The following is a 13896-nucleotide window of genomic DNA, read 5'->3' as shown; positions in this document are numbered from 1 at the left end:
CATCTTGGCCTCTGATCTTCAACTGCCATGGTGCTGCACATGTGATCAGTTATGAATCCAGCCATTTGATGGTTTGAAACGTGGTAGAGAGCACAACCAACGTGACAGTTATATTCCTGCCACGTTCCAGGAATGTAACCGTTTTTTTAAACTGTTAGACCTCTTTCACACTGGCGCCGTGTTAGCAGTAAAACGCTGCTAGTTTTATTGGAGCTCTACAGTCATTTTAGGGGTGCTTTTCGGCCACTAGCGAGGCGCTTTTAACACACGCTAGCAGCCGAAGGGTTAAATGCACCCGAAAAGCGCCGCTGACAAAATCGCTTTGCACTTTGGCGCTTCAGCAGCAGTGCCCATTAATTTCAATGGGTAGTGGCGATATACACCTCTCATAAAATACTCTAAAGATGCTGCCTGCAGGACTATTTCTAACATCCTGCAAGAGCACCGCTCCAGTGTGACACACACTGGGGCTGCAGGGAAGGGAAGGTGTTTTTCAGGTGCTTTACACACGCTATTTTTAGCCCTTTAGCACCTGAAAAACGCCTCAGTGTGAAAGGGGTCTAAAATCAATGGGTTTAGTTCCTCTTTATCAACTTGGAAATATCATTTAATAAAGAACGATGGAAACAAGATATTACAGAGAAAAGGGATTACAAATAAAAAAAGACAATGCAACAAAAATAAAAAATAAAGAGTTTAACCATTTTCTGCCCGCACTTTAGTCGAAAGAGGACTACAGCGCAGGTTATACATGGAGTTCTTTCCTTTGATAAAAGAAGGAAAAGATACTTTTTTCTACGTATTTGTGTAATAAAACTCAGCAAGCTGCCCGGATTTTTTTTTTTTCAGCTGAGAGAACTCTGCACTTGTTAGAAAGATTGTGACACGCTGTTTTGAAGATCAGGAAGGGAAAATGATCGCGATTTCGATTCTCAGCAATTGATCGTGCAGCTCTACCGGATATCGGCATTCCTTGTCTCACACTGACAGTGTGAGGAGAGAAGAAAGCCAATAACTGGCTTGTATTAAAAGGACGTGGGCACTGATAATCAGTGCAGTCCTAACAGTGGCCACCAGTGCCACCCATCAGAGTCCATCAGTGAAGGAGAAAGATTACCCGTTTACACAATTTTATAGCAGACTATGAAAAAAAATGTTTTTCCTTTTGAAAATTTTTGGTCGTTTTTCATTTGTTTAGCAAAAAATAAAAAATAAAACAGTAGTGATTAAATACCACCAAAAGAAAGCTCTATTTGTATGAAAAAAAAATTATAAAAAATGTAATTTGGGTACAAAGTTGCATGACCACGCAATTGTCATTCAAAGTGTTACAGGGCTGAAAACTGGCCTGGTCAGGAAGAGGGTCTAAGTGCCCAGTAGACAAGTGGTTAAAAATCCTGCCAGTTCCCCCATTTCTACTTTTTAGTATAAAGTTCCCCATACCGCTCACCCATTGGATTTGTATTGTGAGCAGGTGGTAGCGTACTGGTACATTGCAGCTTTTCTTCAGGGCATGGGGTGTGTGTGTGTGCGCGTGTCCTGGTGATTGGACACGGCATGAGCTTGGCAGAAGATTTTTAGTCAATGATTTTGGTTGAAGTCGGCTGAACGTCTGTGGCAAATCACACACAGAGTGTTGCGTTTACAAAAAATCTACTACATACTAAAGCTGCGCAAATTAATCGCCAAGAATAGTTATCGCGATCTTGACTAAAGTGTTTCACAATTCTTTTTCTGCAAAGAATTCTCTCTGCTCTTCTGAAGCCACAGCCCTCAAAAGAAAGGAAGAGAAAATCCGAGCAGTCTGCCAAAAATCAAAGCATTCTTTATCAGTTGAACTGAAGTATAAAAATTGTAACAATTTGTCAATGGAATAGATTTTGTGTGTAAGTGAAAAAAGTGCAACCACTTAAAGTGGGGTGCCCCCTAAAAAAAAAAAAAATTTAAAGTCAGCAGCTACAAATACTGCAGCTGCTGACTTTTAATAATCGGACACTTACCTGTCCCGGGGTCCAGCAATGCAGGGCAACAAAGCCCCCCCCCCCCCCTTGTTCTCTGCTCCGCTCGTAGCTCCGGCATTCTTACTGTGGGCACCCGGCTGTGGCTTCACAGCCGGGCAGGGCCAGATTAACATAGGGACGTTTGGAGCTGAAGCTCCAGGCCCCCATCATATTATAGGCCCAAACACTTTAATTTACATGCAATATAAGTCAATCACCACGGCCCGGCCGTCGGCCGCCAGCCACTATATGCCTTTGTTATTGCCAGGCGGCTGCATTATAGGCCCACATATTGCGGCGCTGATAATGTTGCAGATAATGCCCTGCAATGCGGGCGGTATGTATCAGCTCGCCGCCGAGGCTGAGCGCGCTCGGCTGCTCACATCCTTCCTGTAGGCGGAGCTTGACGTCATCTGGAGGCCTTCCCAGCGTCCCGAGGCTTGACTGGGAAAGGACTGGATGTACTGAGTGCGAGCGGCGAGCCAAGAGAAATATCTGCCTGGAGTGGACACAGCACAATTAAGTTCAAGTAAGCCACAGGCGCTAGCCGCTAGGGAAGTCAATAGTAGACTCAGGCAGAAATTTTTGAAATTGGCTAGTAGTTAACTTACACTGGGGGGGTAATATATGTGTGCAACTCGATAGTGACTGTGCAGGCAACCCATTTAGTGCATCTCATCAGTGCCACTGTGCCAGTGCCCTCTATCAGTGCCTCCTATCAGTGCCAGTGTCCTCTATCAGTGCCACCTATCAGTACAGCTCATCAGTGCCATCCAATCAATGCCAGTGCCCCCTATCAGTGCAGCTCATCAGTGCCACCTATTAATGCCTCCTATCAGTGCTGCTTATCAATGAAGCTCATCAGTGCCATCCAATCAATGCTAGTGCCACCTATCAGTGTAGCTCATCAGTGCCACCTATCAGTGCCCATTATTGCAGCTCAGCAATGCCACCTATCAGCGCCGCCTATCAGTGCCACCTTGTCAGTGCCCATAAGTCCTGCCTGTCAGTGCCGCCTATCAGAGCCCATTACTGCCCATTAGTGTAGCTCATCAGTGCCACCTATCATTGACCATCAGTGCTGCCTGTCAGTGCCGCCTATCAGAGCCCTATCAGTGTCTATAGGTGCATTTAATCAGTACCCATTACTGCAGTTCATCAGTGCCACCTATCGTTGACCATCAGTGCTACCTATCAGTGCAGCTAATCAGTGCCACCTATCATTGACCATCAGTGCTGCCTATCACTGCAGATCATCAGTGCCACCTATCAGTGTCACACATCAGTGCTGCCTATAAGTACCCATCAGTGCCGCATAATAGTGCTGTCTCACCAGTGCCACCTTATCAGTGCCCATAAGTGCTGTCTGTCAGTGCCGCCTATTAGAGCCCATTAGTCCAGCTCATCAGTGCCACCTATCATTGACCATAAGTGCTGTCTGTCAGTGTCACCGATCAGAGCCCTATCAGTGCTGCCCATCAGTGCAGCTCATCAGTGCCACCTATCATTGACCATCAGTGCTGCCTGTCAGTGCAGCTCATCAGTGCCACCTATCATTGAACATCAGTGCTGCCTATCAGTGCAGATTATCAGTGCCACCCATCAGTGTCAGTGCCACCCATAAGTGCCCATCATTGCCACATAATAGTGCTGCCTCACCAGTGCCACCTTATCAGTGCCCATAAGTGATGTCTGTCAGTGACCCCTATCAGAGCCCATTAGTGCAGCTCATCGGTGCCCATCAGTGCTGCCTATCAGTGCAGATTATCAGTGCCACCTATCATCAGTGTCAGTGCCACCCATAAGTGCCCATCATTGCCCATAAGTGCTGTCTGACAGTGACCCCTATCAGAGCCCATCAGTGCCCATTAGTGCAGCTCATCAGTGCCCATCAGTGCTGCCTATCAGTGCAAGTTTTCATTGCCCATCAGTGCTGTCTATCAGTGCAGCTCATCATAGCTCATCGCTGATGATCTGCATATCAGTGCAGATTATCAGTGCGCCATATCAGTACAGCCTCATCAGCGCCCCCTTATCAATACCTCATCAGTGCACATCAGTGAAGAAGAAAAATGACTTATGGCAAAATATTATCACAAACTAAGAAAAACATATTTTTTTTATTAAACATGTCTTTTTTTCATGTTTAGCAAAAAATAAAAACCACCATGGTGTTTAAATACTAAACAAAAGGTCTATTTGTGTAAAAAAAAATGACAAAAATCAAAACACATTAATTTTAGTGGGCGCAGTCTTAATCAATGTGACTCAAGGCGCAGGGACAGCAATTCCAGTAATTTTATGGGATTTTGGTGCGATTTGGGTGCAGTAGACTGCAATGTTAAATCATAGAAGATGCAAGAAAGTCACACGACTTTGGGTCTCAGCAGTGTGAACCGAACTTTGCCATCTTGGGATCCCTCCACAGTGGACGGACTGCCACTAATTTGTTTTAACAAAAAATTGTTTGCATCTTCATTTTATTTATTTCCATAAAAAGGCCCACCGAAATCCTCAGCCCCAGGCCCATGATGCTCTTAATCTGGCCCTGGCACATGCAGTGACAGGTCCCAGATGACTGTGCAGTGCGAGGGGAAGTGATGTCACCAGCCCGAGCATTGAAGAAGGCAGACTACGAGGGACCCCCTAGCAACAGGCATTTAGAGGCGAGTAAAAAAAATGTTTTTTTCCAATTCTTTTTTTTTTATACATTTTCAGCAATTTTTTATTTTTTTTGGTAGTAACACCACTTTAAACACTAAACCTTTTTCTGACATTTGTTGGTTTCAAGTTAAAATAATTTTTTGGCTAGAAAATTACTTGGAACCTCCAAACATTCTATATATTTTTTTAGTAGACACCCTAGAGAATAAAATGGTGGTTGTTGCAATATTTTCTGTCACACTGTATTTGCGTATTGTGAAAAAGTTTACGTTGCGAGAATCGTGATCTTTTTATTCTAAGCAAAAAAAAATTGTGATTCTCATTTTGGCCAGAATCGTGCCGCTCCAATATATACCAGTTTGTAGACGCTATAACCTTCCCACAAACAAATGATTATACAATTTTTTTTTTTATATACCAGACATGTAGCAGAATACATTTCAGCATAAATGTGTGAAAAACTTTGGATTTTTTTCTTTTTATTGTATATGTTTTATAACAGAAAGTAGAAAATATTGGAGGGTTTTTTTTTCTCAATTTTTTTTTTCCTTTATATTACAAAAAAATAAAAAAACCCGGTGGTGAACAAACACCACCAAACAAAAGCTCTACTTGTGTGAAAAAAGGCGATATAAGGGCCAGTTCACACCACATGCAGTCCATTGCGGGTTTTTTTTCTGCATCAAAAATGCATGGAAAATAGGTTATATGGTTTTCAATGGCATAGTTCACACCAGTGCGTTCCAGTTCCAGGAGAAAAAAGTAGAACATGCTGCATTTTTTCTGTACTGGAACGCTGTAAAACGCATTAAAAAACGCACCGGAACGCACCTAAATGCACTGCAGCACACGTGTCCTTATTTAAGGTTAAGAAAAAAAGAGGGGGGGGGAGCACTGGACTGCATCAAAAACGCACTGGAACGCATCAAAAACACAGATGGAGAAAAGCATCTGGAACACATCCGACCTGCGTTTCTATGGTGTGAACTGGCCCTAAATGTAATTTGGCTACAGTGCTGCATGACTGCGCAATCGCCACTTAAAGTAGCGCAGTGCTGAATAGTAAAAAGAAAAAAATGCCCTGGTCATAAAAAGGGTAAAACCTTCCCTGTCTGCAGCCCCTCCTCTGTACACCTAACCCAGTCCCCGTCTTCAGTCCCTCCTGTGCATCCCACTTCCAGTCCTCGGTCCCTCCTCTCCCGGGTCCCTGTCCTCGGTCCCTCCTCTCCCGGGTCCCTGTCCTCGGTCCCTCCTCTCCCGGGTCCCTGTCCTCAGTCCCTCCTCTCCCGGGTCCCTGTCCTCGGTCCCTCCTCTCCCGGGTCCCTGTCCTCAATCTCTCCTCTCCCGGGTCCCTGTCCTCAATCTCTCCTCTCCCGGGTCCCTGTCCTCAATCTCTCCTCTCCCGGGTCCCTGTCCTCAATCCCTCCTCTCCCGGGTCCCTGATCTCGGTCCCTCCTCTCCCGGGTCCCTGTCCTCGGTCCCTCCTCTCCCGGGTCCCTGATCTCGGTCCCTCCTCTCCCGGGTCCCTGTCCTCGGTCCCTCCTCTCCCGGGTCCCTGTCCTCGGTCCCTCCTCTCCCGGGTCCCTGTCCTCGGTCCCTCCTCTCCCGGGTCCCTGTCCTCGGTCCCTCCTCTCCCGGGTCCCTGTCCTCGGTCCCTCCTCTCCCGGGTCCCTGATCTCGGTCCCTCCTCTCCCGGGTCCCTGTCCTCAGTCCCACTTCTCCGATTCCCTGTCCTCGGTCCCTGATCTCAGTCCCTCCGCTCCCGGTCCCTGTCCTCGGTCCCACTTCTCCTGGTCCCTGATCTTGGTCCCTCCTCTTCCGATCCCTGTCCTCAATCCCACTTCTCCCTTTCCCTGTCCTCGGTCCCTGATCTCAGTCCCTCCTGTCCTCGGTCCCTCCTCTCCCGGTCCCTGGTACCTTCCAGGCCAGCAGTAGGACGTTCATGATGGCCAACAGCGGGCAGGGCCCGTTCTCGTTCTGGGTGACGATGGGGGTGCTCTGCTCCTTCCAGCGAATCCATTTGATGTGATAGACGGACTGTCCCGGGTAGCGGTCCCTGGCCGCCTGTCCCTCCCGGCCGTCCTCGTCATCCTCCGGTCCCCCGGGAAGGAGCCTGTCATCCGGGCCGCCGTCGCTGGCGGAGCTGGGACAGGAGAGGAGGTTGGAGAAGGAGTCCAGGGAGTCCAGGCTGTGCGAGGCGCCGGGGATGCTGCTGCTCGCCTCCTCGGCGGAGCTCTTCTCTCTCCCGGCCTCCTCAGAGTGTGGAGAGGATGGTACCCGGAGCCGGGCGCTGTCATCCTGCCCACCCCCTTCCGAGACAGCTGTCTGCACCGCATTCGGCTCCGTGGGCTCGGAGGCCTTTCCCGCCCCGTCCCCCACACCCGCCGCCACCGGACCGGGACTCTCCATGACCGGCAATCGCTCGGGGCTCAACCGGACCGCATCGGCTCCTCAGCAGCTGTCTCCGCCGCCATGACAGCCCCGCCCCTAGTGACGTCACGCCACAGCTGTCCCGTGCTCCGGGCTGGATGCTGCTGCTGCCCAGGTTGCTCACTGTTACCTGTCAATAAAGCTGTGTAGGGAAAAAGGCCTAACAAGGAGACATAAACAGTACTTTACCTGCCCTAACCCACACTCCTATCCTCCAGTGATACAAATTCAACATATCTTGGCTAACCAGGCAGTTTGACCCATGAACTCTGGGCTATAGATTTATGTTTTATACTTTATTTTTGGTGGGGGGGGGGGGGGGTGATCCACCCTGGGCCCCTATAGGAAAATAACTAGCAAAGATTGGGTGAGAACAAAACTGCCCCAGCAAAGGGAGGGGTTTAAATCTTACCTCCCTTCCCAAGACAAAATCCCCCCCTTCCCCCAGTACAGCTCCCCTCATCACAGGTATTCCCAGTACAGACCTTCCCCCCAGTACAGCTCCCTTCAGCACACGTATCCCCAGTACAGACCTCCCCCCGGTACAGCTCCCCTCAGCACACGTATCCCCAGTACAGACCTCCCTAGTACAGCTCCCCTCAGCACACATATCCCCAGTACAGACCTCCCCCCAGTACAGCTCCCCTTAGCACACGTATCCCCAGTACAGACCTCCCTAGTACAGCTCCCCTCAGCACACATATCCCCAGTACAGACCTCCCCCCAGTACAGCTCCCCTCAGCACACGTATCCCCAGTACAGACCTCCCCCAGTACAGCTCCCCTCAGAACACCTCCCCCCAGTACAGCTCTCCTCAGCACACGTATCCCCAGTACAGACCTCCCCCAGTACAGCTCCCTTCAGCACACGTATCCCCAGTACAGACCTCCCCCCAGCACACGTATCCCCAGTACAGCTCCCCTCAGCACATGTATCCCCAGTACAGAACTCCCCCAGTACAGCTCCCCTCAGCACACGTATCTCCAGTACAGACCTCCCCCAGTACAGCTCCCTTCAGCACACGTATCCCCAGTACAGACCCCCCCCCCCCCCAGTACAGCTCCCCTCAGCACACGTATTCCCAGTACAGACCTCCCCCAGTACAGCTCCCTTCACTACATACTGTATATCCCTTTCACTACAGACCTCCCCCAGTAGAGACCCCCCCCATACAACTCCCTTTAGTACATACTGTATATCCCTTCCACTGCAGATCTCCCCCCAAGTACAGATCCCCATTAAAGACCTCTCCCCCAGTACAGCTCCCCTCAGTTCATATCTCTCCCCCTGTACAGATTTCCCCCAGTACAGGTCCCTCCAATACAGATCACCCCCAGTACAGATCTACCCCAAGTACATACCACGCCCCCCAATACAGACTTCCCCCAGTATAGCTCCCTTCAGCACATACATTATCTCCCCTACACTACAGGTCTCCCCCAAGTACACTAATCCCCCCCAGTAGAGACCTCTCCCCTATTACAGCTCCCCTCAGTTCATATCGCTCACCCTGTACAGATCTCCCCCGATACAGGTCCCTCCAATACAGATCACCCTTATTACAGATCTCCCCCTAAGTATATACCACGGCCCCCAATACAGATCTCCCTCAGTACAGATCACTCCAGTACATATCCCCCCAATATAGATCTTCCCCAATAAAGATCTCCCCCCAAGTAGAGATATCACCCTCAGTTTAGACCTCTCTCCCTAATTACAGCTCCATTCAGTTCATATCTCTCCCCCTGTGCAGATCTCCCGCAGTACAGCTCCCCTTAGAACATACAGTATCTCCCCCACTCTACAGGTCTCCCCCCTCCAAGTACAGATCTTCCCCAATAAAGATCTCCCCCAAGTACAGATATCCCCATCAGTATAGACCTCGCCCCATTACAGCTCCCATCAGTTCAGATCACTCCCCCCGTACAGGTCTCCCCCAGTCAGGGCTGAACTCACCATTGGTCTTGACTGGGCTCAAGCCCATGGGCCCCTCCCAATAGTGGGCCCCACGGGCCCCATCGAGATACATAGTCGAGTGTACTCGGCTCCGCTCCGCTCACAGTCCTGCCCTATGATGGACATAACACAGGGACTCGGCGTGACTGTGAGCCAAGCCGAGTACACTCGGCTACTCTCGGATCCGCTCGGGACTGCGAGAGGACCTGAGAGCCGCTGAGGGGACCCGAGAAACTCTGTATCTTGGTGGCACTATTTTTAAACTTCAAGACTGCAATGACTAGGCTGCAAATGACACTGAGTCAAGGCTGCAAATGACAAGGCTACACTAACAAGGCTGAAAATGACACTGGGTAAGGCTGCAGATGGATGGGCAAGGCTCCAGATGGACACTGACAAGGCTGCATTGATGGGCATTTAAATGAAAGTTTTTTCATTAAACTTCCCTCCTAAAAGTTTTTTTCCTTAACCACTTGACCACTGGGCACTTAAACACCCTTAATAACCAGACCAATTTTCAGCTTTCGGTGCTCTCACATTTTGAATGACAATTACTCAGTCATGCAACACTGGACCTATATGAAATTTTTGTCCTTTTTTCACACAAATGGAGCTTTCTTTTGGTGGTATTTAACCACTTGAGATCCGCGCTATAGTAAAATGATGTGTATAGCGCGGATCTCAATTTTCAGGACTACGTCTATTGACGTCGTCCCCTTTAAGAGTTCCCCGCGCGCTCCCGGGAGCGCGCATCGAGGAAAATCTGTGTTGGCCGTGTCCGCTGGACACAGCCAATCACAGATCGCTGTAAACGGCCAATCACAGCGGCCGTTTACAGCGCGATCGCCTCCTCCAATGGGTGATGATCTCAAATGTAAACAAATGAGATCATCACCCATTGCCGAACGTGTCTCCTCACACAGCGATAGCGTGTGAGGAGACCGAATGTGTTTTGTGAGTGTAAAAGTGTCAGTAAACGGATAAAAACCCCACCTGTGCCCAGATCTACCCTGCCAGTGCCCTGCCAGTGCCCAGATCTACCCTGCCAGTGCCCTGCCAGTGCCCAGATCTACCCTGCCAGTGCCCACCTGTGCCCACCTGTGCCCACCTGTGCACCGCCTGTGCCCACCTGTGCCCACCTGTGCACCGCCAGTGCTCCATCTGTGCACCGCCAGTGCCCGCCAGTGCCCCGCCAGTGCCAGCCAGTGCCAGCCAGTGCCAATCGGTGCCCATCTGTACCAATCGGTGCCCATCTGTGCCTCAGCAGTGCCCATCTGTGCCGCCTAAGCAGTGCCCATCTGTGCCACCTCAGCAGTGCCCATCTGTGCCGCCTAAGCAGTGCCCATCTGTGCCGCCTAAGCAGTGCCCATCTGTGCCCATCTGCTGCCTTATCAGTGCACATCCGTGCAATAAATCAGTGCACATCTGTGCCGACCTATCAGTGCCCATCTGCCGACTCAGCAGTGCCCATCTGTGCCGACTCAGCAGTGCCCATCTCTGCCGCCTCAGCAGTGCCCATCTGCCGCCTCAGCAGTGCCCATCTGCCACCTCAGCAGTGCACATCCGTGCAATAAATCAGTGCACATCCGTGCAATAAATCAGTGCACATCTGTGCCGACCCATCAGTGCCCATCTGCCGCCTCAGCAGTGCCCATCTGTGCCGCCTCAGCAGTGCCCATCTGCCGCCTCAGCAGTGCCCATCTGCCGCCTCATCAGTGCACATCCGTGCAACAAATCTGCACATCTGTGCAATAAATCAGTGCACATCTGTGCCGACCCATCAGTGTCCATTTGTGCCACCTCAAAAGCGCCCATCTGTGCCACCTCAAAAACGCCCATCTGTGCCACCTCATCAGTGCCCATCAGTGCTACAATGGCTAAACGTGTCTTTTCCGCTGAGGAGGCGTACCAAATTATTTCCGCGGCCGACGAGAGCAACGGGGAGCTCTCCTCTTCCGATTCCTTTTCGGATTCGGATTCTGAAGCCGACGTAACTTATGAGCCAGTCCTCAGCAGTGAAACACTGACTGATGAATCCGAGGAGGAAGATATCCGGCCCATCAAGCGAAGGCGTTCTAGTGAGGCAGTGCCGTCCACCAGCACCGCAGTGCCGTCCACCAGCACCGCAATGCCGTCCACCAGCACCGCAGTGCCCCAGCAAGAAAGGCCAAGTACCAGTGGGGTGTCATCTCAGCCCCAAAGGGTTAGGAGCCATGCTGGCCTTCCCTATGCCCTTCAGAACCCCTTGTGGCTTCCTCCTAATTCAGGAGAGGCCAATGTTCCCCCTTTCACCGCCCAGCCAGGAGTCCAGGTGGACACGGAGAATTTTAGCCCCATCGATTTTTTTAATTTAATTTTTACGGAGGAAATGTTGGCGTCAATTGTGGCCCAGTGCAACCTGTATGCACAACAATGTATTTTTCAAAATCCAACCTCCTATTATGCCCGTCCCTACGAATGGAGAGACCTAACGGTGGAGGAGTTCAAGCTTTTTTTAGGCCTCACATTTAATATGGGACTCAACAAAAAAAACAATTACGTACCTACTGGTCAACCCACCCCCTCCACCACTCACCGCTCTTCTCCGCGGTAATGCCCAGAAGCAGGTATCAGATGATCCTGAGGTTCTTACATTTCAGTGACAATTCCCAATGCCTTCCACGAAATGATCCAAATTTTGACCGCCTTTACAAAATTCGACCAATACTAAATTATTTTTCTGAAATATTCCCCAAATTGTTTACCCCGGACCAACACATATGTGTGGATGAGTCCCTTATTAAATTTAGTGGCAGGCTTAGGATGAAGCAATTTATGCCCAGCAAAAGGGCCCGCTATGGGGTGAAGGTCTACAAATTATGTGACCGAGCCACAGGGTACACATATTCCTTCAAGGTGTACGAAGGGAAGGACACCCAGCTACAGCCCCCTAATTGTCCGGATTATTTGGGATCCAGCGGAAAAATTGTTTGGGACCTCATATACCCCCTACTGGATAAAGGCTACCACCTCTATGTAGACAACTTCTACACATCTCTGCCCCTGTTCCACAACCTTCACCGGAAGAAGATGCCAGCATGTGGCACTGTAAAAAAGAACCGGAAGGGCTTTCCTCAAAGTCTGGTGAACAAGAAGCTGCGGAAAGGAGAAACCGCAAGTCTAAGAAACAAGGAGGTTCTGGCAGTGAAGTGGAGGGACAGAAGAGATGTGTACATGTTATCTTCTATCCACAACGATACCTTCGTAGAAATCCCCAGAAGGAATGGCCCCGTAAAGAAACCCAAATGTATTTCAGAGTATAATTTGTTCATGGGAGGAGTCGACTTCAACGACCAAATGATGGAACCATATCTGGTCTCAAGACGGACATATCATTGGTACAAAAAAGTAGTAATTTATTTTTTTCAATTGGCCATTTACAATTCATATGTAATTTACAGCAACGCCACCCAAAACCCCAAACGTTTCTTTGGCTACCAGGAGGAAGTTTTCACAGCCCTTATTTTCCCAAACGGCCCACCAGAAATTATCCGATCAGACGTTGTAAGTCGACTCTCCGAGCGCCACTTTCCGGATAAAATTCCCCCCACACCAGCAGGCAAAAGACGCCAAAAAAGATGTAAGGTGTGTACCAAAGCAGGAGTCAGAAAAGACACATCTTATTATTGTGCACAATGTCCTTCCCAACCAGGCCTCTGTATAGGCGACTGTTTTCGGCGTTACCATACTTCAATAAATTTTTAGTGAAGTATGGTAAACATAATCCTCAGTTCCTGCCTTCATACACCTTCACACCCCTTATGCCACTGCCTGCTCTGTAACGGACCCTGGCTTGTTATTTGACCACTCTTATGCCTGCCGATTCTGTTCATACCGCTGCCTGATCTGGAACTGACCCTGGACTGTTATTCGACCACGCTTCTGCCTAACGATTCTGTACATACCTCTGCCTCATCTGGAACTGACCCTGGACTGTTATTCGACCATGCTTCTGTCTAACGATTCTGTATATATCTCTGCCTGATCTGGAACTGACCTTGGACTGTTTGACCACGATATTTGCCTGCCTCTTGGACTGATCTTGTATTCTGCAACTGGACTAGTGGGATTCAACACGGGGTCTCACATATGTGAGGGGCTCCAGTATAGTTTTTCTGGAAGAAGAAAACAATTTTCTTTGTTTTCTTATTCCTAGATTAGGGTCTGGAGACTCGGAGGCTTCAAAGAGATTTGGGAGGGAGAAGCCTCTACCCCTATCCCCATTCTGTCCTGAACGAGGCTCTACTTTTGTCTGCTGCCTGTAGGACTTACTGCCATCATGCCGCACTGACCACACCACAAGGACCTGCCTACTACCAGGACCAATATTTTTGGCACTGCTGACATCTCTGCACTAACCCTGGACTGTAATATGGACAGTATCCCTGCCTGCTGCCTGAAAAACTGTGTTCGCTGTTGCTGACCAAGCCCCTGCCTGCTGCCTGGACCAGTGATATCCTCCTGTGGACAACTGCGCTTCTAAAACCACAGGTAATCTTTTCTTTACCCTTTGCTCAGCATAATGTATTTGGGGGTGTAATTCTTGGTATGTGCAGGCTATGTGTCCCTGGAACGCCGACGGTGTTTCTTGCATGTTGCGCCTCTGTATTTGGTCAGGCTGTGTAAAAGTCTCACACATGTGGTATCGTTATACTCAGGAGGAGTAGTAGAACGTATTTTGGGGTGTTATTTTTGCTATGTAAATGCTATGCGTTGGAAATATCTTATAAACGGACAACTTTGTGTAAAAAAAAATGCGTTTTCATTTTTTTTTCCACATTTTCTGAAAACTTCTGGAAAAAAATGA

General features: G+C 49.4%; 1 protein-coding gene across 1 annotated transcript in view; it reads right to left on the bottom strand.

The window, feature by feature from the left end:
* MINDY2 (MINDY lysine 48 deubiquitinase 2) overlaps positions 1 to 7169 on the bottom strand; it is a 173455-nt gene extending 166286 nt beyond the window's left edge. The window contains exon 1 of the mRNA XM_077472635.1: positions 6582 to 7169. Coding sequence (XP_077328761.1) covers positions 6582 to 7073 — 492 coding nt within the window. The 5' untranslated portion in view covers positions 7074 to 7169. The remainder of the gene's footprint in view (positions 1 to 6581) is intronic.
* Positions 7170 to 13896: the final 6727 nt, after the last annotated feature.

This window comes from Lithobates pipiens, unplaced genomic scaffold (assembly GCF_037356315.1).
Source record: "Lithobates pipiens isolate NorthernLeopardFrog02 unplaced genomic scaffold, aLitPip1_a1.2 Scaffold_8, whole genome shotgun sequence".
NCBI lineage: Eukaryota > Metazoa > Chordata > Amphibia > Anura > Ranidae > Lithobates > Lithobates pipiens.
This window is presented reverse-complemented; position numbering and strand designations above follow the sequence as displayed.